Source organism: Gadus morhua, chromosome 4 (assembly GCF_902167405.1).
Source record: "Gadus morhua chromosome 4, gadMor3.0, whole genome shotgun sequence".
Taxonomy (NCBI): Eukaryota; Metazoa; Chordata; class Actinopteri; order Gadiformes; family Gadidae; genus Gadus; species Gadus morhua.
Window position 1 is genome coordinate 13,764,680 of NC_044051.1, and position 22,282 is coordinate 13,786,961.

Genomic DNA, 22,282 nt, shown 5'->3' on the forward strand with positions numbered 1-22,282 from the left:
ACAATGTTTTATGGAAAGCTTGCAAATGCATATGGAGTTAGAAAGGGAGATGTAATGTGTCTATAGGTCGGCTTTATGGGTTTGAGTGGGCTAGCCCATCTAGCGCGTAGCCTACTAGTTCAAGAGGAAATCAGAGCAACCTTTACCTGCACGGCGAAACGACATATTAAAGAGACTCAATTTCCTAGCAACCATATAATCGTCGTAGGATTTCATATACATTGAGAAACATTACAATTCCTTCGTTGAGAGTGTACATGTGGGCAAACGTTAAGATTTGGGCACCTTCCCCTACCATTCGTGTTGTCTTTATATGATCTATCCTAAATGCCGTAGGACTATTTGACAGATGAACTGCCCTTGTGGTCTAACATAATCCGTAGCGGTCCCACACATGGCCGAAAGATGTCACCTCTGCTGTTTTTGTCTCTACCCCAGAAGAAACGTGTAACTTCTGTCATGCAGTTGTAACCTATTTATAGGCAACATGCATCCGGGATCCATGTGGACGCAGAGTCGTGGTTTCCTGGAAAGCGAAACACCCGTCTGGGACATGGTGTTATTGTCCTTCAAACCTGGCCGCCAGATGCGCTCTTTGGTCCGGGTTACCGGGTTTGGATTTTTCTGCAGAAGAACTGTTAATACATCGACATATTGAAAAGGGAACGAGTGGACTGAGGGCTATTTAGCCTACTAGGACTAAGGTGAGTTGTTTTGCTCACGTCACTGCTCTGATACGACCCTTCCAACTTCAGGTTTACGTCGTTTCACTGATATACGTTTTCTACTAAATCTCTTATATAGGCTGTAGGCTACTATTTATTTCCTATTAGGCCTACAATATTTTCAGTTTTTTTGTCCCTTCCTTCCTTTGTATAGAATACAACACGTAGGCCCCCTGTTTCTTATTTAAGATAGTTATTGGAAGAGTCAGTCACGTAAGTCAGCAAGTAGGCCTAATTGCAGCCTGGTAGTTACATTTATTTCCCCTCGTTTTTGACAGAATCCCAAAATGACACATTTGAATCAGTGGACGGCTGTATGAAATGAACTGCCTGGTTTTGCTGCGCACCATAATGAAAGAAAGTTAAGGTAAAAGGGCAAAGCTGTCGCGGGTCCAGATCAACTCACATTAACCAACGTTTATGAACGCCAATTAATTGGACAAATTAAATAATGGCATCTGATAATCACCAACTGACAGATTGAGTTCAAATGGCCAAGTTCCTAAGTAGCCTTTTTCCACATTTACAAAATAAATTACGATTTATTTATTGATTATTCATTCGGCTGCATATGTTAAACAAATGGATTTCGTTATTAAAACGTTGGACCACACATCTTCATTTAAATGAATACGTTTTGCGGGTTTTCCTTTAATGAGCATAAAACGGCCTGCATTCACGCGCCTATACAGTCACGTGGCTACGTCATCTTCAGCTGCTCCTGCAGTCACTCACATCCTGAGTATATGAGTAGGATGTTTTTCTCTGCAGCAAAGTCAAGAGCTGTGTTGAACACCGGAAACCCTCAATCATTCTTATCTGTATATTATACCCTCCTACCAATTTTACCATTTAGTAAATATGATGGTGGTCACAGTGATGCACCATGGCTTCTTATTTTTATTTTATCGTACGAAAAAAAAGTTTGTATCATCATAAGGTAAAATGTAGTAGGCCTATCTATATTATGTCTTGCAAATGGTTGGCAGGATAAGCTGAAAGTGTTTTTTTCTCAGCAGTAACCCAACTTAATTTTCATTGCATTACAATTTTTAAACATTACTCATGCATGAAAATGTATCAGTATAAGAAGTAACAAACAATTGGGGTACATATTATTATTGCGAATAGTGTATTATGTTAGCCAATTATACAAGTAAATGATAAGTAAAAGGATAAAAGGCAGGACTAATATAATACAAATAATATAGAACTATAATAGCATAACTGAGGGCAGGGAAGAGTAAATTTGAATGGTCTAAACCCATAACAATACTGTTTCTTTCGAATTCTCGGCTGAGCCTGGGAAGTGGGAGTTTTAGATTTCACAAGATCTGGCACCAGTACAACTGGAATAAATGTCAATTAAAGCACCGGTTACACAATGCAAAACATCAAGGAAAAGGGAAGATAAATCATTAGAATTAACGATTTAAGCATTATGAGAAATCCCTATTTTTTTGTCATTGTTTTTTTATTGTGCTTATTTTATTGGTCTTTTTTTTCTTAGGGTGGTAAAAAAAGATTATAAAGCCTACCGCTTCAATGTTTTGCAGACCCACAAGTATTTATTACTCATAGTCCAGTCCACTTCAAAAGCCTTGTGCATTGGAATGCTGTTTAAGCAGGGAGCATTTTTCATGCTCTTCACAACTAGCCTATATATTATTTTGTCGTTGATTACATTAACATTGAATTCTCACACATTTTATTAATGTATTGATGTCTTTTTTTATTGTGTTTTATATTGTATTTTAATTAGGGTTTTTGTGGAGGTGTGTGTGTGTGTGTGTGTGTGTGTGTGTGTGTGTGTGTGTGTGTGTGTGTGTGTGTGTGTGTGTGTGTGTGTGTGTGTGTGTGTGCGTGTATGTGTGTTTGTGTGTGTTTGTGTGCGTGTGAGTGGGGGGAGTCAAGGAGTGGCCTTCTCTGGACCTATTTAATGGTGGTAGTGGGCTGGACCAGGAAGAGGTGGGAGTAGTGTGGCTTGAGTCGCGCTGAGTACATTGAGTCACCACATGTTCTCCCTGTATAGTTCCAAGCCATGGCTGCCTCACTCTCCCTGCTCCTCTCACTCCTCATACTGGGCACGCTTTCTGCACAGGAACTGGCCTCTGAGCATGGTATGTACCAGGATTTACTAGATCCCTCCCTCGTGTGTGTTGTTTGTTTAATGTATGTTCACATGTGTGCGTACTACGCAATGTGTTATCCAGACATAAACCTAGAGTTTGCCTGCAGTGTTAGTCCCCCTGTTTAGCCCATAGCCGGTGATGAACAGATTCCTTTTTATTACAATGCATATCCCTTCACGAAAATGTATTGTTATTTTGAACCCGCTGTGGAATGTATAAGTATATACTTAAATCTTAGTCATTATGTATCCAGCAACAGATAACAAAAATATTATAATTTAGTTGTTTATTAACAAAAGCAAAACATGAGACTTCATCAGAGACGGGGCTGAGGCATTCAAACAGATACAGTTTGTGTAAGTGTGTGTGTGTTGCATAACACTAAAGCGCTGTACAGAGACGAGGCTTGGAGGAGAGCCAGTCGATTTATAGTGAAGCGGCTTCCCAGGAATTCCTGTGTAGCGGCAAGAACCATTCCTCTCTGGGGCAACATAGAACAATAGGGAGCACTCTTGTCTGATACTCCCTTTTTAGAGAAGGACTTGCTGGTTCTGGACCGATTGTTTGCCTGTTTACATGCATGCACTGTTGTTGTGTTCAGATGCTAATGCCCTTGGAATGCAGCTCAAGATGCCTCGAGTGGCTTCTTTTCGTTGTGCTGAGCCACTTGTTTGGTGAACAGGTTTGTGTTCCAATGTGCGTATTAAGTACCGTTCCGCGCGCTGCCGATAGAATTTTGGAGAGGCCACCACCGCGGTGTGTGTGGTGCCAGATAGTTAACAGAAACAGTTTTCCTAGAATCCCGGGTGCGCCCGCCAAGTTTGATCTGTTGGCTCTGGGAAGCGGGCTTCAGCAGGCACCAATTTGCAGACCTCGACACGCAATCAAAGAAATCTTAATAGAAAGCATTTGGAGTGCCTCGCTTCATGCTCTTTTTTTCCACTTCCACTCAATGTTTTGTATTGTTCCAAAAGCTTTCACGGTTGCCAATGCAAAATACCCGTGCATTTCTCCGGTCCAAATACAAAAACGTATTATATTCTAGAGAGACTGCTTTTGGACTTTCTTGTACATTGCTGTCTGTTGTGATGGATTCCAGCAGAGGGATGTGGGATGGCGGTCAGGGTTAGATAGTCGGTTTGTTGCCTTGTACTTTGGATGACCCTGTTAACTGTTTAGGACAGGAAGTGGCTCCGATATCACAGCTAGCACGTAGCCGAGGGAGGGAAATGGCTGCAATAATCTCATATGAAGGGGCCTAATGGAGGGCACTCGCAGGACAGAAGTAATAGTAGTAGTGCTCGGGGGCATTAGAAATGACTGTCATTGATTATCTAACACGAACAGTAGGCTTCAGTGTGGCACACCACATACATGCTACAGTGTGACAAATAATAATAAGATCACACAAAATTATCTCTAAAAAGATAAATGTGTGCTTTCTGATGATGCAAGTATTCATTTTTATTTACATCCATGAAAATTGTAGGTTTCTTTTTGCAATGGCAGCCTTGGTATCTACTGTGCGTGTATTTACTTATGAAGTCAAGCTCACAGATCACTGTGCAAACACGGGTCCCGTTCATGTTTATAAAGGAGCGATATCACAGACGCAGGCTTCCAGACCATCAACCCATTGTGCACATGCACCACGGTTATTAAGGTTACACAAGCGCTCCTATCACAAAGCCAGAAAAGCAGTTCCCCACCTGGTGCTTGAGGTGTACCACGAAATAGTCGGCAAGACCTTTCGGTGAAACTACCTCTTATGCAAATAAAACAATAAAGATAAAAATGCATGAAATAGCTGAGCAAAGAGAGCCAGCGCTGTCTTGATACACGATTATTACCGCAAGGAGGCATTGGCCAATGAGAAACAGTGGGTGGGAAGAAATCTGCAACGATGTTTTATGATCCCGGTGTGTTTATTAAGAGTTGACACAAATGAACACAAATAAAAAGCAATTATACCTTATTCACTGATAAATATGATTTTATTTGAATGATCTTTATAATTGTTTCTAATAATAGAAATCTATTTATAGAATATAATCCCATCTCCAGTTCCCGTGCGTACTCAACAGGTTGAGTGATTGATAAAACACAACAGTGCAGTGGTTGATTTTGGTTCACCTAATAATTAGGACTGGAATCTCTATCTTGACGTAGCAGAGTATCAGATGTTTTTCCCCCTGTAGATGTTCCTGGTAGGAGTCATAGATCTGGTAAACAGGTTATTTTTATATTTCACCACCCCGCCCTCCTCCTTGAACAAAAAAAAAGAGTCCTTGCTGGCAGGAGATATTTACCATCACCAGTGCACCACCCATAATTTATCAACTATAGCAGTGAAGGAGTCATTTTGTCCTTGGCACTCGCTCCAAATGTAATATTTTTGTGATATATATACTGACAGCCATAATCCCTGTACATTGCAGTGGATGGTTGATGGAGATGGATATTATTGTAGGGGGTGTGTTGTGAGTTTTAAAGCATGGCTTATGGCTGTTGCTTGAATAGTGATGGACTATTGAATAAAAGAAAGCACTGCACTGCTGATGCTTATAAAGGATATGATTTCAAGGCTTTATACAGTTTATCAAGGCGTTCCTATTCCGGCATGAGGTACATTGTATCATGCATACCTCCTCAACACAGGGCGATTGCTTCGGTTTAGTTCACATATTTGAACAGGTTTCCGGCCTGCCCAAATACCCCTCAGTGTGTTCTCTGAGGCCTCTCTCGGGACCTTTGAGGCCGGTAGGTAGGCTACCCCTTGCGTCTCCCGCGGGGCAGAGATCACACACTTCTAGGAAAGTTGAGCTGCCGTTCCCCCCCCAGCGCTGCTGCTTCTGCGGTTTTAAATTACGACTTGCCAGCCCGGATCAACCTCATTCAAACAAGTCCCAGCAGGACCCTGCACATCATGTTGACGGCGTGTAAGGGTTAACATGAAGCAAGCGGTTCTGAAGTGTGTCCTAAGCCATAATGTTTGTCCCTCTCCCTCTCCCTCTCCCTTTCCCTCCTCTCTCCTCTGCCCCTCTCCCCCCCCCCCCCCCCCCCCCCCCTCCCCGGATCAGTCCTTCCCCATCTGACCAGCTGTGTTTCTAACGACATGGAAACCTTCCGCTGCAGTTGGAATGTCGGAACATTCCAGAACCTATCACAGCCCGGAGACCTCAGGCTATTCTACATTAAAAAGTAAGAACATCCTAAGAACATGAATCGCATTTCTAGGAAATGTAGTGGCCTTGCACGTGGGATTTGGTATTTGGAACTAATAAAGAACACAGGTGGCCTGCCAAAAATAACCAGGTGCAGTGTTATCACAAACCGTTTATTTTCTTGGATTGTTGTGTCTATTCCTGCTGCAGCGTTCCAGTCGACATGGCAAAACTCTTTTGGTTTGGTTTTGCAAAATGGAAGATAATATAGAACATATACCAGTCTATTACAAGCCTGTTTCACCGTCTCCTCTGCTCTTTTTTTTGTCGTATCAAATTATTTGACCCTGTTTTCTTCTTTCCTGCCTCAAACGTAAATGAGCAAAGTCAACGTTCACCATCAGCCGATTACTCTCCCGACACCCGCAGGAACCTCCAGTCCCTCAGAGAGTGTCCCCAGTACGGCCCCCCCGGCACCAGTGAGTGCTACTTCAGTGAGAACCACACCAGCATCTGGATCTACTACAGTGTGCAGCTCTTCTCCCGGGACCGCGCCGTCCTCTATGACGAGAGAATCTTCCCCATCGAGGAGATCGGTGAGAGGGAAGCTCTTCTTCGGCTTGTTTCAGAAACCTGGTGTTGAATCAATGTTCATTTATATATATATATATATATATATATATATATATATATATATATATATATATATATATTAGAGCTGTCAAGCGATTAAAATATTTAATCGTGATTAATCGCATTAATGTCATAGTTAACTCAAATTAATCGCGATTAATCACAAATTCTTTTTCTATGCTAAATATCCCTTGATTTTTTTGGCCCATAATTCTTCTCATTTTAATTCTCTTATCAACATGCTGAAGTGCATCGGCTTGCCTTGTGCAAATGATTTTTTATTGATAACAACATTGGCATATACACTGATCAAAACAGGACGATACAAAAAAAGAGCCTATAGTGCAATTAAACGACTGCTTTGAACAAATGTCATTTGAACATAGCAGTCAGGCTACTGCTTCTTTGTTTTGAGCCAAAGAAAAAAAAAAAAAAAAAAGTTTTTTTTTTTTTTTTTAAATAAAATAATTGCGTTAATCGCGCGATAAAAAATTTGACGCCGTTAAATTTGGTTTGCGTTAACGCCGTTAATAACGCGTTTAACTGACAGCTCTAATATATATATATATATATTAGAGCTGTCAAGCGATTAAAATATTTAATCGTGATTAATCGCATTAATGTCATAGTTAACTCAAATTAATCGCGATTAATCACAAATTCTTTTTCTATGCTAAATATCCCTTGATTTTTTTGGCCCATAATTCTTCTCATTTTAATTCTCTTATCAACATGCTGAAGTGCATCGGTTTGCCTTGTGCAAATGATTTTTTATTGATAACAACATTGGCATATACACTGATCAAAACAGGACGATACAAAAAAAGAGCCTATAGTGCAATTAAACGACTGCTTTGAACAAATGTCATTTGAACATAGCAGTCAGGCTACTGCTTCTTTGTTTTGAGCCAAAGAAAAAAAAAAAAAATTTTTTTTTTTTTTTTTTTTATAAAATAATTGCGTTAATCGCGCGATAAAAAAATTAACGCCGTTAAATTTGATTTGCGTTAACGCCGTTAATAACGCGTTTAACTGACAGCTCTAATATATATATATATATATATATATATATATATATATATATATATATATATATAGGGTTAAAGCAGTTTCTGCTTTTGTATTTCAGAAATGTGGTCCTATATAATTTTTAATTATCTTATAATTGTTGATGTTGTTAGTAGTTAGCATTCAATGTAGTCGTAGTGGAAGTATCATTTTCTTATTTTAATTAAATATAAACATATTCCTTACAGAACAATAGTTCCAATGAACCAGTATTGGTTTCTGAAAAAAGGAATGCAAACATTTGTACGTCCATTATATAAACATTTTATAAACAATATTATGACATATTATAAATGTCAACCCTCAACTGTAACAGAAAGGGGCTGATACTTTTCCAACCTCCTTCATTTGGTCTTAATTCTTCTTCCTGATGTACCTCCAGTTCAACCCGATCCACCTGTGGAGCTGAACTGGACCCTGCTGACAGTGGCCCCGAGCGGGACCCACTTTGACGTCAGGCTGAGCTGGAAGGCCCCGCAGACGGCCGACGTCAAGACGGGCTGGATGAGGCTCGAGTACGAAGTGCAGCACCGCGAGGGGGACGCCGACGCCTGGAAATCGGTAGGCGTCCGAATCGCTGTTGAAAAGCACGATGAATTCATGCTTCCGATATCTGGGATGTGATTGTTGTCGAATTGATGTAGGATCCGTTCACGGTCTTAAACATTAGGGTATTTGGTTTCTAACTGATAAGGATTCTGTTGAAACTGGGATTTTCCTCTGATTTTAAGGACTCGAAACCAAAGTTCATGACCTTTGTTGTCCCTGTCCCCGGTCGCCCTCAGAGCTAATGGTTAAGCTGAGGCCAGGACCTTTACCCCTGGTTATTGGAAAGCCGGTGATGATGTTCCCTGGCTCCTTTTAATAGAAAGACCTTCAGAGGAACACGGTTACCTCACTCTATGGGCTGCAGACCAACGTGGACCACGAGGTCAGAGTGAGGTCTAGGATGCTGTCCTTCAAGGAGTTTGGAGCTTTCAGCGACTCCCTATACATCCGTGTCGCCTCCCAAGGTGAAACCATAGAATGTTTTCTCCTTCATTATCTATTTCAAGCGATAGTGACACACTCCGATGCTCTGATAAAAGATAACTAAGCTATTTGTTTTAAGAGAATTCTGCTTCATACACGTTTTGGGAAAAAGATATCGAAGTTTCCGCCGTCAAACCTGTTTCCAAAGTCCAACTATGGCAGGGAGACGGTGTTGACGTGGTGGGCTGTGATTTTTACACAAGAACCTTTGAATGAAGTAGGACCCTGTAAATACAAAATATCTCAACCTGTGTTTATTGTTTTTATTCATCCAACTGTATTATGAAGTTAGCATTTTAATTATAACATTTTATGTTTTTATTTTTTTATTCTCAGTCTCCAGATTCCCTATTGCCATCCTCTTGATTTTCGCTGCCTTGTGTTTCCTTGGCGTTGTAATGTTGGTCATGCAACAAAGGTAAGTCCCTCTTAGCGTTCTGAGCATTGAATACTGACTTTAGTGATTTACGGAGTAGACAATGCAATGTGTTCACATAAGGAGTGGCTAATATATACATCTTCATCCAATTAATTAATTAATTATGCTGCTATTATTTAAAGTGTAATTTTGCTCGATTTATTTTACGTTTTATCATTATATAGTAGTATTATAATCGATAATTGTATAACCAAAATGACCTGATGTTTAATATTCCTATATGAATGTATCTGTACTTCCATTAGGTTGATGGTTATACTCCTGCCTCGGGTTCCTGGACCTAAAATCAGAGGATTTGACCCAGAACTACTCAAGGTTCCCAATAAATGAATTACTATTTCTGTACGAAATTCTGTAGGAAATTGACTAAATTATTTTGGAATGCAATTCGATCAAAAATAGTTTGTACGTTTTTGAACTTAAACTGATGCTTAAGCAGGGAGCAATAATACAAACTGACAAAGTCAGTTTGTATAATAATAACAATAATGTATAATTTATTTATGTTGAATTTATTATACGTATAAGAAATCTTACTAGATGCACCAAAAATGTGTCTTCTCTGTTTACCTCTGACTCTGTGTGGGGCAGAACGGCAAGCTGTCGGAGCTGATGTCCGCTCTGGGGACGCACGACGAACTGAAGTCTACCAACAACGACCAGAGCGACCCCTGGGTGGAGTTCATCGACCTGGACATCGAGGAGGAGGAGGAGGAGGGCTCATGCGGGCCCGGGGACGCCGGCTCCCCCTCCTCGCCCCGCGCGCCCCTCTCCTCCCTGGGGCTCCGGGACGACAGCGACTCGGGCCGGGACAGCTGCTGCTGCTGCGACGGCCCGTCCGACCACGGCCGCTCCTCCTCCTGCGAGCCCCCCGCACCCCGCGGCCCCGCCCGGGAACCCTCCGCCCGGCCGACCCGGGAGCGGGCGGGCCCCGTGGGCCTCCCCCCCGCCGATCTGTACACCCTTGTGAGCCACGTGCACGGCTCCGGAGAGGTGCTCCTCAAGGCCGGGGAGGAGGAGGCACAGCGGAAGGAGGAGGAGGAGGAAGAGGAGGAGGAGAAGCACAAGCAGGAGGAGGAGGAGGAGGAGAAGGAAAACGCAAAGATCGACTTCCGGCTGGTGATGACGGCGGACGCGGAAGAGGCTGAAACCTGGGGGTACTCCTCAGAGCGGGACGCAGGCAAGACGACCGTAGGGGAGCCCAGCGTCCCACCGTCAGCCCTGCCTTCCTGGGGGCGCCAGGGCTGTCCCCAAGGGGCCTACACAGCTGCACAACCCCTGAGCTACACCCTGGTGGAGGGGGTGGACAAGCAGAACAGCCTGCTGCTGGGGCCCAACAACACACCCGTCGCCTGGCTATGCACGCCCAAGTCTGTGCCGACGCCTGAGGGATACCTGACCCCCGACCTTTTGCGGGACATCACGCCCTAGATCGTGAACATGTATTCCACATGTTGGCTGCCAGCCAAATTGTGTTGAAGATACGATGTGGTGTGTAACATTTGGTGCCTGGGCTCGGGGCACCACCGTTAGTCTCTCTATCGCCATCTGGAGGAGGAGGGTGACACTACTGCTGTCACAGAAGAATAAAGATTATGAGAGAGTTCTCTTTAGGTTGGACTGGGAGGACTGTGTACCTCCTGGAATGACACAGGGCCACATAACGATAACGTGTCAGTTGTGAAGTGTTTAACACAACCACTCCTCGGGGTCTGGTTCATCCCCTCAACTGTTTTGCTTAGGGGGGAAATGTACAGACCACAAAAAAACAGATATAACCCAGGGAATGTCTTTGTTTGGAACTGGTCTGGTTAGATTTTTCCGAATAAGCCCTGACGTAAAACAAAAAAAGTTTGTCTCGTTGTAGTCATTCTAAGTAGCGACCTCTGTTGAGGAATTTAAAAAAAGACTTTGTAAAGTGTTTTTTTTATATGTAATATATTTTTTACTGTTTTGTTAACTCGGCCAAGTATTTTGTTTCTCATAAAATATATTTGTAAAAAGTCAGTAGGCCTCCTCTTGTTTATATAACATTGAAAAGCTCAACCTCTTTTAAGTCACCTTTAAAAGTTTAGACAGATTTTTTTTATGTTATACTTAAAAATGTAGGATATCATGCTGCTTCACACTGACTTATCACAGTGCGATTGAACGTGATGAACCTTTTTTTGTAGTGCACTGTGCACTTGCAAATAAACTCTTTGTGAATTCTTCGCTGTGTGATCTGAGTGATCTGTGATTGGTGTACACGGTTTGGACCCTAGTCTGTGATTGGATGGTGAAAGTCAGATAGCTTATGGTGTAAATAGCTTCTGGTTAGCTAGCACAGATGGCAAACGGTCATTTGAAAATAAAAACAAAAGCTCCGTGTTTGGACAAGCAGTTTTTACAAGATGTCAAAGTTAACGTGTGTCGATATTGAGAAACTAATGGGCTGTTTCACTCTGTTGGAACAGGTAGGCCTAACAACGGGTCATGGAGTTACAGTCTACCATTAGAATAGCATTAATATATGAGAATAGCCTAGAATGAAGCTATTTTGAGAGTCTAATTCTTTTTAATTGTAATAGACAATTTGCAGAAAGATCGGCGAAAATAACATGCTAGAGGCGAGGCTGGATGACGCCCAGCGGACTCTGAAGTTCTCCCTCATCAAAGAGAGAAGTCTGATGGAGGGTACCGTAATGTACACTGTCTGACTAATGGGAGGATGTCTCCTCCTAATGCTGGACCAAGGAAACTTCCGATTAGGAAAACGACTATTGCAGTCTCTTTCATTGCTGTTGACAATTAAGCAACATCAAAACAGTGACTTTATCCACGTATGGCTTGTGTTGCAGAGAGAGACGGTATTCTGGTCACAGTGAACACAGTCCAGGAGACGCTTCAGCAGCAGTACAACCTCAGAGGTGCAACCTCTCACCACTCTCACTGCGTGATAGCACACATACCACACATTTATTTCAATCATAATTAAAAAATAAATTACATCACAGTTATCGAATTAACTTAACGATGATCTTACTGACAGACGTTAACGACAGTTTGAAGGACAGAATGGCTGAAATGAAAAGACATAACGAGAGGAGAATTGCGGTAAGGATGGAAGATGTGTGATTAATTTACACAGCACATACACATCATTAAGTTTTTTACTTTATCTTACTTAAAAATAGCATTTCTATTTGTAGTCATTCGAAAATAAAATAGGCAATGACCATGATCATTTTTATTTTCCCTACACTACCGTTAGGCCTACAACTAGAATGATAAAAGATAAGGTATATTTTAAGGCTTTGTTTAGCTTTTTAAAACATCTAACACCAGAATTGTCGCATGCTGCCACAACGATTAGATTTCTACTTTTTTTTTAAATAATCTTTAATAGAACTAATGCTTGGTGACCTTTCCAGGAGAAAGATGGTGAACTACAGAAGCTATTGAATGTTATGGAAGAAGAGGAAGGGCGCCACCAGAGGGCGCTGGAGACGGTAAAACAGCAGTGCCAGCGGGAGATTCAGGACATCCTCAAGCAATGTAAAGAACATGATGTGACGGTTCCGAGCCAACCATGTCTGTTGCCTGTAGATGGAGCTGTTTTAGTGACTTCTGAACTGAGCATATCTGCCAACAACTGTTTATTACTATGAACTTCCGTACTAACTTCTGTCAAAACACACACACAGAGAATGCACAGAGGTATTCTAACAGCATATTTGCGTGTTCTAATCTAAAGTGATGCTTACATATAGCTTTTTCTAACAAACAGTCCAGAAAAATGAACGTGAATTATCTGAAACAGAAAAGTCAGATATTATTTGCATTAGTCAAGCTATAAATGTAATTTGATAAATGACGAAACAAATAATTTATTGTCAGTGGATGTCAATCCAACCGTGTTAAACACTCTGTATAACCGAGGGAACATTACATTTAACCATATGGACATTTAAAGTATTGTAACAGAAAAAAAACTAGTTTTGTCATCCCCCTTTCCTCAAACCACACATTGGTACCCTCGAAACGTCATTTCGAGGGCATATCATCTCATCGTGATTTATTTAGACTATACAACTCGGTATCAGGATCAGTAAATATCTTGAAGGCAAATATTATCTTTTGAATGGACGAACAATAAATAAAACGGAATGTCCCATCACTACAATTGTGAAGAAATACTGCCGTCACAGACCTGTTATCAGGCCCTTGTGAGGTGATGTGACATCATGGCCTTGCCTTTCCATCCCAGTGGAAACTAAAGACGCAGAGCTGGCGAGACTTCTGGAGGGCAAAGAGGCTGAACTGCAGCGCATGAAGGACACGCTGAAGAACCAGGAGAAGGAGACACAGAACCAGCTCCTCAAGCTTCGAATGGAGGTTAAACAAGCCAGATATCTAAGGGTGCACTCACACTAGGCCATCTGGCCGTGGCCGTTGGCCGTTTTCACACCTAGCCGTGCTCAACTGGCCCCATTGTTCTCTGGCCTGCACTCACACTAGGCCATGTGGCCGTGGCCGTTGGCCGTCACAACTGTGGCCTGGCCACGGTAGGCTCTTGTACATATGTCATCACTTCGTAATACGTCATCACCAAGCGTCCGCTGCGCGGACCATAATAAAGTCTGCCGCCAGTCAGAGTTTTAACAACAATGGACAACAACACAGAGAACACAGTTCGCACTTTGCTGAGTCTGTTGCTTATTTGGATATATGTTTACCGTTTAATGGGAAAGAAGGCTCGTCGCCTTTATTATGTCCATGGTCGCCGCATGGACTATACGTCATCCAGCTCAGGTTGCGTAGCCGTGCGTGTGTGCGTGTCGGCTCATTAGAATCTGTACCGTAGCGGCCCGTACCGTAGCAGCGCACCTCTCCCAAGTGGCCAAATTAGCCTGGCCTGGCCAGACTGGCCACACTCACACTGGCAAATTTGAGCACGGTTAGGTGTGAAAACGGCCACGGCCACGGCCAGATGGCCTAGTGTGAGTGCACCCTAACAAGTCAGATACCGTGCCCTTGAATCGAGCAGTAGCCCCATGCCTTCTTAAGAAGAATCATAGCAGGGCACTATACTTCATGGCATTGACGTTAAAAAATGATGGTTGCTTCTGCTTGTGCAATGTAGAGATCCTTGAGATAGTCTGTGTGGGAGACGTTTGATGTCTTAGGTGTGGTTTACCTCAGGTAGTTACGGTACATGCCACAGTAGAGGAGTGTATAACGTTGCTCTGTGTCGTTAGTTTGGTGCGACGCTCGCCAAGGTTCAGAACTCAGCCCAGCGCAGTCAGCAGCAGACCCAGCAGAACCCCAGTGCTGCCCACCTCAACATCTTCAAGAGGGTGATCTAACTGTCTCTGTCCATCTATGCATGCATGTGTGTCTGCCGGTCTGCCTTTTGATCTCTACTTGCCTGTCTGCGCTTATCAAATGTAATTGACTAATTGATTATTAGTGGGACATATCATGTAAATAATAAGAAAGCACACATGGTAATAAAAACAATATGTCTGTGTCTGTTTCTGTGTGTGTGCATGCAGGCCTGTGTATGCGTGCATGGGTGGGGAATGCGATTCATGTGCGTTTGCGTGTTTTCACTAGAGGACACAAGTGATTAAGTGCTTTTGTGGTTTCCTAGAAACTGCACTTCATGCAGGAGGAGAAGGACCGGGAGATCATGGCTCTGCGCCAGAGGGTCCAGGCACTGGAGGCGCAGCAGCAGCAGCAACGCACCAGCGGCTCCAGAGACGGACACCTCAAGAGGAGGAGGATGTAGACGTCCCTCACCGGCCCATGCAGTAACTCACACCACCATTTCAGTTCAAATCCCATTCAAAATTATATCGTTTTTTGTTTTTTTTCATGATTTTCAAAATGTCTTTGTTTACTTTGTGAAGCTGTTGCTCATGGTGTTCAGATGTTTATGGTTCGGTTATGGTTTCATGGTTTCATGTACGAGGTAGTGGACGTGATGCCACAGGTTCGTTCAGGACCAGTTTGTCCATGACGAGGCCAGTCCTCTTCTATGACCCTGTCTCGGATGTAATCCAATCAGAGCACAGTTCAAGACCAAGGCGGCAGGTCACACACAGAAGTGGAGAACTTTTTGAAACGTCATCGTGGAATTACTCCCAGCCTGTCAGAAGGATCAAGTCATTAATGCCAATTGACCTAATTAGTTAGTGTTGTTGTTGCGTGTTGTACTGCAAGACTAATGCTGACCTTGTAAGAACACAGAGGCTAGGTGCAACGCTGCAAATATCAGACATTTATTCTTCGTTGATTGTCAGTGGAGGGCCAGTCAAACTCTAATATGAGATGAAAGAACCATTTATGTGTGTGTCTGTGTGTGTGTGTGTTTGTGTGTGAGAGAGTGTGTTTGTATGTGTGCGTGTGTGTGTGTGTGTTTGTGGGGTTTCCGTCAGATCATTGCTGTCATCAGTACCAGGTTTCACTTTCTATGTTTTTCAAGAAGGTGAGATTGGGTTCAGTGTTTATTAACGATAAACTGCTGCTTGTTTGTTTTTCTGAACTTAATAAAACAAAATAAATACAAATATTGAACCGCCAATTTTTGGAAAGATTTAAACATTCCATGTAATTATAGTGTTTGTGTAGATTACAGGGAAACACTTGTCACATCCCAGACTATTTCAACTCAAATAATGTAGACAAAAAACGGCATAGACGAAGGGTGGAGGAAGTATTTAGGTAGGGAGGGGCACCGCCTATATCGCAATGTAAAATGTTTCTGCGTTTACAAGTTAGACAAGATAATAATGTAATGTCTTTTTTGTATTGTATTTATTTGCCTTTTTACAGAAACCAACATTCCAGTGTGATACCTACAAAACCGTAGGCCTACGTTTGCATGTCCATGGTGATTTGGACAATTTTCATTTGAGCAAAGTGGAAGGACCGTAGAGTACAGACCGTGGATGACTAGATTCTTAACTGATTTCCAGTAAGGCTTCCATTCTCAGTATCTGTCTCCAGTTCTGCTCTCAGGTCCTAGTGCACCTGAAGGGAGTTGGCCCCGATCGCTTGCTGCTCTCCTATAAGCCTTTTACCCGGTCTAATCAGGTCACAAACATGCTTATCCCGATGGGAACACAAGGTAACGATCTTATGTAATGGCTCATCCACACCGCGCGGCTCACCCTACTACCAGGGATCAAGCGGCAGAGACGAAGCCCCAGTGAAGCACAGACATACGCTCAGCGACGGACCCTGGCTCTGACAACTCTTTTTTTTTGCTTGTGTGTATCTATGTATTACATGATACTAGTCTGTAGGACTGCATCGGTTGCATTCCTGCTCCATTATATTAGCTTTTTGCGCAAAAGGGTTTGAGACAGAGAGATAGATATTGTGGATTAAAGCGCATGAAGCCACCTTAATCCCTGAACTCAGAGAGAGAGAGAAAGAGAGAGTGAGAGAGAGAGAGAGAGAGAGAGGAGGTAGAGGTGAGTGGTGGGACAATGAGGACCATGACCGCGTGTCTTATGTTGATGCTAATGGGATGTGCTGGGACCACTGGGAAGTTGTCCTTTACAGTGGGAAGTGACAGCTGGTTTTGCCAGAGCGTCCGTGTGTCCAATGTTACCGTGTAGCGGTGTGACCGTTCTGTCTGTTGGGATCCAGCATCCGGTTCTTCTGAGAGTGGATTTCCATTTCCCATGGATTTCTTAAGACGTCTGTCGGGACTCAGAGTCTACCTGGAAAAGGATACGGTAAGAATAATAGCAATGCGACTAAGCAATGATCCTGCTATAGCCTTTTGAGATGCTTTGATTGAAAGCTATTTAATTATTTAGATTTTCAGTTTCAGATTTTTCTTATTATATATGTTTTTTGAAAAAGTATTTTGCTTTCACAAATGCACATTGGAGTATTCATGAAAGAGGTGAAACACTAGCACTACTAATACATTGGGTTTTGAGTCAATCATGGTTCATCGATTAAATGCATTGCATCAACGGCCAAAAATATATACGAATTCAGTGATTCTTAATAATTCATATCAGGAATTATTACATTATTATGAACATTGTTTTACATGTCATGAAAAAACAATGTAGTTTCATGACATTGTTTCATGACGTATAATACTTCCTAATTGCCTTTTACTGTAAATCCAGAGGAATTGAATAATCAAACAGGAATCCCATGTTGATGTGCAATATCCTTTCAACTCACACCTCATCCGATGACACTTGTCATCATACTGAACCTTCCACTTACTCGACCAAAGCCTTCATTGGAGCCCTGTCTGTGACCCCTGACCCCTGGCCCTGGTCCTCGGGACCCCGCTGCCTGCAGATGACGTGAACCCGGGGGCTGCGTGCGAGATGGCAGGAGGCCAGTACCAGGTGGCCCCGCCCGGGCGCGGGCCCAGCCTGTGCAGCCTGACGGACGGCTCCGACGTGGGCCCCGAGGAGGGGGACCCCGACGACGGCCCCCACTCCAACCCCCTGAAGAGGCTGACCAGCTGCATGCGCACGGACGAGAAGGTGATGAAGGAGCTCATCATCGGACGCCGGGTGGGCTTCTACAAGGTCCGCGGGGAGATCGGCTGCGGGAGCTTCTCGCGGGTCAAGCTGGCCTTCCACGCCCTCACCAAAGGTAAGAGGCGCTGAAGAGAGGGACGGCGCTAGGAAAGGTTTTTATAAACGCAATGGTCAACTTCTAAAGCTCACCTGGACTGAGCTTCTACATTTAGTGGTCAACACAGGATTAGCGATCAGAAAAGGGCCGGAATAGAGGAATATATATTGGAATATGGGATCATATCAATTGGAATGTAGGGAATAATTGCCTCATAGCATAATTCCGTATCTGGTGCAGAACCATGACCTCGAGGTCCTTCTCCTCCTGCATGAAGTGCAGCTTCTAGGAAACCACAAAAGCACTTTATCACTTGTGTCCTAGTGAAGACACACACACACACACACACACACACATACACATACACACACACACACACACACACACACACACACACACACATGCATGCCAGTGAGCAAGCAACCATGCTACATTCACGCATTCACAGGCATGCATGCACACACACACACACGCACGCACGCACACACGCACGCACACACACACACACACACACATGTTGTTTATATACATGTGTGTTTTCTTATACTTTCATAGCAAAAAGTTATATTCTAAGGTTCATTTTGTCAAATAGATGACATGGGTAGATAGTAGAGCTGTCAGTTAAACGCGTTATTAACGGCATTAACGCAAGCCAAATTTAACGGCGTTAAAATTTTTATCGCGCGATTAACGCAATTACTTTTTTTTTTTTTTTTTCTTTGGCTCAAAACAAAGAAGCAGTAGCCTGACTGCTATGTTCAACTGACATTTGTTCAAAGCAGTCGTTTAATTGCACTATAGGCTCTTTTTTTGTATCGTCCTGTTTTGATCAGTGTATATGCCAATGTTGTTATCAATAAAAAATCATTTGCACAAGGCAAGCCGATGCACTTCACCATGTTGATAAGAGAATTAAAATGAGAAGAATTATGGGACAAAAAAATCAAGGGATATTTAGCATAGAAAAATAATTTGTGATTAATCGCGATTAATTAGAGTTAACTATGACATTAATGCGATTAATCACGATTAAATATTTTAATCGCTTGACAGCTCTAGTAGATAGTGATGTGGAATGTAAAGAGCACTCTGATTGTCTTAGGATACAGCAAATGAGGCACACGCACAGTGAATCAGCAGCGTTAGGAGAGTAGGGTTAGGTTAGGGTAGGTTACGCCAATTTGGCCAAAATATGACTCAGGCAATCATGCTATGAGGAACCAGATATTGGAATGTAAACACGAGACTGGACGAACAACAATTAGTCAATTTCGTATGTCAGGCACATACACTAGTCATGTTCACCGACCCCCCAAATACCCGGCACTCTCTCTCTCTCCCTCTCTCTCTCTCTCTCTCTCTCTGGGGGCATCCCGTCCCTCCAGACAAGGTGGCCCTGAAGATCCTGGACAAGACGCGGATGGACGTCCAGGCCCAGAGGCAGCTGGCCCGGGAGATCGCCAACACGGAGCGGCTGCAGCACCCCAACGTGGTGCGTCTGTACGAGGTGGTGGAGACCCCCTGCCGCCTCTACCTGGTGCTGGAGTACGCGGGCGGGGGGGACCTCCACACCCGCATCTGTGACCGAGGCAAGATGGCCGCCGACTGCTGCAAGGTGGCCTTTGCGCAGATCCTCTTTGCCATCAAGTATTTGGTGAGGATGCTTTAGTTGGTACTTATCGTCATGTTTTTTTGTAAATAACTATTCTTACTGGTAGGCATAACTGTTTTACCGTTTAGTTAATTTAAAGTTTAATCTTTACTTACTCGACCTACTGTTGGTTCGACGCCACCTTAGGTTCCAAAACACAACATAGTGCCGTAGGAATCAGGGAAGCCTGTTGTGCTCCGGGACTCAGGGATGGAGGGGAGCAGCACCCTCTGCCCCCACCGCTACACCACTAACCACCTGCATATGTTTGTGTGTGTGCATGCGTTTCTGTGCGTATGTGTGTGCGTTCGTGCGTGCGTGCGTGTGTATGCGTTTGAATGTGTGTGTGCGTGTGCATTTGTGCATGGCCATGTGCATGGGCGCGTGTGGCTCTGTGTGTGCATTCGTGTGTCTGTGTATGTGTGCGTGTGCGAGTGTGCATGTGCATGTGTGTGTGTGTGTGTGTGTGTGTGCATGCGTATGCGCGTGTGCGTGTGCGTGCGTGTGTCCACGCCTGCGTGTGACGTGCAGCACAACAACATGATCATCCACCGGGACCTGAAGGCGGAGAACGTGCTGTTCACGGCGCGCGGCTGCGTCAAGGTGGCCGACTTCGGCTTCAGCACGCGGGTCCCCGGCGTGGACCGCGCCCTGGACACCTTCTGCGGCTCGCCGCCCTACGCGGCGCCCGAGCTGTTCCGGGACGAGAGCTACCTGGGCCCCCCGGTGGACGTGTGGGCCCTGGGGGTCCTGCTCTTCTTCATGGCCACCGGCACCATGCCCTTCCGGGCCGACACCCTGGGCAAGCTGCGGCGCTGCGTGCTGGACGGCGCCTACGCCGTGCCGCCCTGGGTGCCGGGCCCCTGCCAGAGGCTCATCAAGGGCATGCTGAGGCCCCTGCCCGAGGACCGCCACGCCGTGGACCAGATGCTGGGCTGCGATTGGCTGCTGCCCGTGGAGTTCCCCTGGCCCCTGCTGGGCCCGGTGCCCCCCGGATGGACGGACCGGGAGGAGGAGGAGGAGGTGGAGGAGGAGGTGCGGGCGGGCCTGGAGGAGCTGGGCTTCACCCGGGAGCACGTGGGGACCCAACAGGGGCCCCCTCAGAACAGCCGGAGCCCGGTGACGGGCGCGTACCGGATCCTGCTGCACCGCACCCAGAGGAGGCGGGGCTGCGAGACGGTGCCGGTGGTGCGGGGCATGGTGCAGGACCCCAGGCGGGAGGGCCTGAAGGCCTACAGGGGCCTCAGACACTCCTCCAAGCTCTGCGTGGTCTCCTGATCCGGCGGGTGGCCGTCGCTCAGGAGGTCGAGCTGGTGACGACTGGTGTGATCGGAAGGTCGCCAGTTCGATCCCCGGAGCGTCGAGGTGTCCCTGAGCGAGACGCCTCGCCCTGACTGCCCCTGACGAGCTGGCTGTCGCCCTGCGCCGTTGACTCCGCCGTCAGTGTTTGATTTGTGAATGGTTGTAATTCGCTTTGGATAAAAGTTTCTACAAAATTGTAGTGTAAAAAAGTGTAAATGTAAAATGTTGATCCACATCACAGTCCGAATTGGATTCTACACTTACACTGTGCTTTAAAGCCGCTGTAAGCAATGTTGTCGTTCCCATACGTCACCGTAAACGCGGGTCTTCCGTGACTCCTGTTTAATTTTTTCCTGGCAGCTTCTTCTTTTCTTCAGTGTATTTTCTATCCTCAACTTTGTGTTTTCTTCCGGGAGCGCCTAATCGGTAGCTTCGCCTGCTCCGCTACTGTCAGTCATCACTGAAACCCCGGCTGCCTCGACATGAACGAGCAGAGAGGACCGCCTCCTGGTGGAGTTCTCTCTCCTGATTGGATAAAGTGGGAACGGGATACCTCAACGTGTGTTTTGTGTTTACTGCAGAGCTGATGGACTGGAAGAGCCTTGCTACTGACTGGGAGAAACCCTCTATGTTAGTGATTGTTGTCTCAGTGTTGAAGACTAATTTTAAGAAAATATCTCTTATAGCGGCAATAGTTGTGTGTGAGCATAATGAAGAATGGAAATGATTGAATGTGTATTTAATGAGATAAACTGATGTGTTTCTGCTAATTGCGCGTTCCTTATCCTTCACAATATTCAGTAAGATTCAAGTGCCTCATGAGACAAACTTATGTCTGTGGCGTATCTGTGTTTACCACCTCCAAAAAGGGTGTGACATGTTTCGAAAACTTTGGGAACTGCACTGAAATGTGTTTGAATGATTTATTTGTTACTATGGTTGGTTGGTTGAAAGTTTAACCCATGTATGAAAAATAAAGCATGGTGGTTGGGCAAGTGCTTTGTTTTTTGGGATGCTTTTACTTTTCTAAGAAAGTGCACACTTTCATATAATAATCATGCATTTGATTAGTGCATGCACTATTTGTGAAGGGTTTTAGTGCCTGCTGCAAGACTGCAAACACACAGTGGTCTAGCAGCGGCAGTCCGACACCAGACTATGACCTCGATAGAACCGGCCAAAACCAGACAGACCCATTCCCTGTTATTGTGTGCGTGCGTTTGTGTGAGCGAGTGCGAATCACCCCACCACCATCTGCACGAAACGGCAGATGGCGTGGCGTGGCTTCGAAGACATCTGCCCCGCGAGACAATAGGCGCTCTGTGTGCGGACTGGGGCGCGCTGGGGTCTGACAGCCGGCCGCGCGCTGCTATTGTGCGCGCTCTATTCACATTCAGATGAGCGCCTCAAGTGGGCGGAGCTATCGTTTAGACAACAGCACGCAGATGACAGACCTTGGAGCCTCATATGCAAATTCGTCGGGGTCTACGCTTTCAGAGATTTCGAAGCGTCACGCTGTACTGAGCGTGCAC

General features: G+C 44.6%; 3 protein-coding genes across 6 annotated transcripts; all 3 read left to right on the forward strand.

Annotated features, from left to right (window-relative positions):
• Positions 1-486: 486 nt before the first annotated feature.
• LOC115541561 (growth hormone receptor) lies at positions 487-11,406 on the forward strand. Of its 3 annotated transcripts, none has more exons than XM_030353313.1 (9): positions 487-704; positions 2,758-2,845; positions 5,938-6,058; positions 6,451-6,617; positions 8,105-8,283; positions 8,591-8,735; positions 9,091-9,172; positions 9,439-9,508; positions 9,785-11,406. In XM_030353313.1, the coding sequence occupies exons 2-9, from the start codon at positions 2,767-2,769 to the stop codon at positions 10,622-10,624; spliced, it is 1,683 nt and encodes a 560-aa protein (XP_030209173.1). In that variant the 5' UTR covers positions 487-704; positions 2,758-2,766; the 3' UTR covers positions 10,625-11,406. The 3 variants fall into 3 exon arrangements, with proteins under 3 accessions (XP_030209173.1, XP_030209172.1, XP_030209171.1); XM_030353312.1 differs by lacking the exon at positions 487-704 and adding an exon at positions 1,037-1,092; XM_030353311.1 differs by lacking the exon at positions 487-704 and having other exon boundaries at positions 2,637-2,845.
• A 109-nt stretch (positions 11,407-11,515) lies between these two features.
• ccdc152 (coiled-coil domain containing 152) lies at positions 11,516-15,741 on the forward strand. The gene is made up of 8 exons (XM_030353314.1): positions 11,516-11,649; positions 11,764-11,869; positions 12,034-12,102; positions 12,225-12,289; positions 12,607-12,730; positions 13,443-13,570; positions 14,434-14,532; positions 14,829-15,741. The coding sequence occupies exons 1-8, from the start codon at positions 11,587-11,589 to the stop codon at positions 14,964-14,966; spliced, it is 792 nt and encodes a 263-aa protein (XP_030209174.1). The 5' UTR covers positions 11,516-11,586; the 3' UTR covers positions 14,967-15,741.
• Positions 15,742-16,298: 557 nt separating this feature from the next.
• On the forward strand, positions 16,299-21,737 carry nim1kb (NIM1 serine/threonine protein kinase). 2 transcript variants are annotated; one of them, XM_030352964.1, is made up of 4 exons: positions 16,299-16,923; positions 17,445-17,815; positions 19,183-19,451; positions 19,980-21,737. In XM_030352964.1, exons 2-4 carry the CDS (start codon positions 17,542-17,544, stop codon positions 20,724-20,726), a joined length of 1,290 nt encoding a protein of 429 aa, XP_030208824.1. In that variant the 5' UTR covers positions 16,299-16,923; positions 17,445-17,541; the 3' UTR covers positions 20,727-21,737. The 2 variants fall into 2 exon arrangements, with proteins under 2 accessions (XP_030208824.1, XP_030208823.1); XM_030352963.1 differs by having other exon boundaries at positions 17,513-17,815.
• Positions 21,738-22,282: the final 545 nt, after the last annotated feature.

Excerpts from the sequence above, each read along its gene's own strand:
- LOC115541561 (XM_030353313.1), top strand. The coding sequence starts at position 2,767 with ATGGCTGCCTCACTCTCCCTGCTCCTCTCACTCCTCATACTGGGCACG. Across the intron at positions 6,618-8,104 it reads CTTCCCCATCGAGGAGATCG|TTCAACCCGATCCACCTGTG; the intron begins GTGAGAGGGAAG and ends ATGTACCTCCAG. Across the intron at positions 9,509-9,784 it reads TTGACCCAGAACTACTCAAG|AACGGCAAGCTGTCGGAGCT; the intron begins GTTCCCAATAAA and ends TGTGTGGGGCAG.
- ccdc152 (XM_030353314.1), top strand. The coding sequence starts at position 11,587 with ATGTCAAAGTTAACGTGTGTCGATATTGAGAAACTAATGGGCTGTTTC. Across the intron at positions 12,103-12,224 it reads GCAGCAGTACAACCTCAGAG|ACGTTAACGACAGTTTGAAG; the intron begins GTGCAACCTCTC and ends TCTTACTGACAG. Across the intron at positions 14,533-14,828 it reads ACCTCAACATCTTCAAGAGG|AAACTGCACTTCATGCAGGA; the intron begins GTGATCTAACTG and ends GTGGTTTCCTAG.
- nim1kb (XM_030352964.1), top strand. The coding sequence starts at position 17,542 with ATGGCAGGAGGCCAGTACCAGGTGGCCCCGCCCGGGCGCGGGCCCAGC. Across the intron at positions 17,816-19,182 it reads CTTCCACGCCCTCACCAAAG|ACAAGGTGGCCCTGAAGATC; the intron begins GTAAGAGGCGCT and ends CCGTCCCTCCAG. Across the intron at positions 19,452-19,979 it reads TCTTTGCCATCAAGTATTTG|CACAACAACATGATCATCCA; the intron begins GTGAGGATGCTT and ends TGTGACGTGCAG.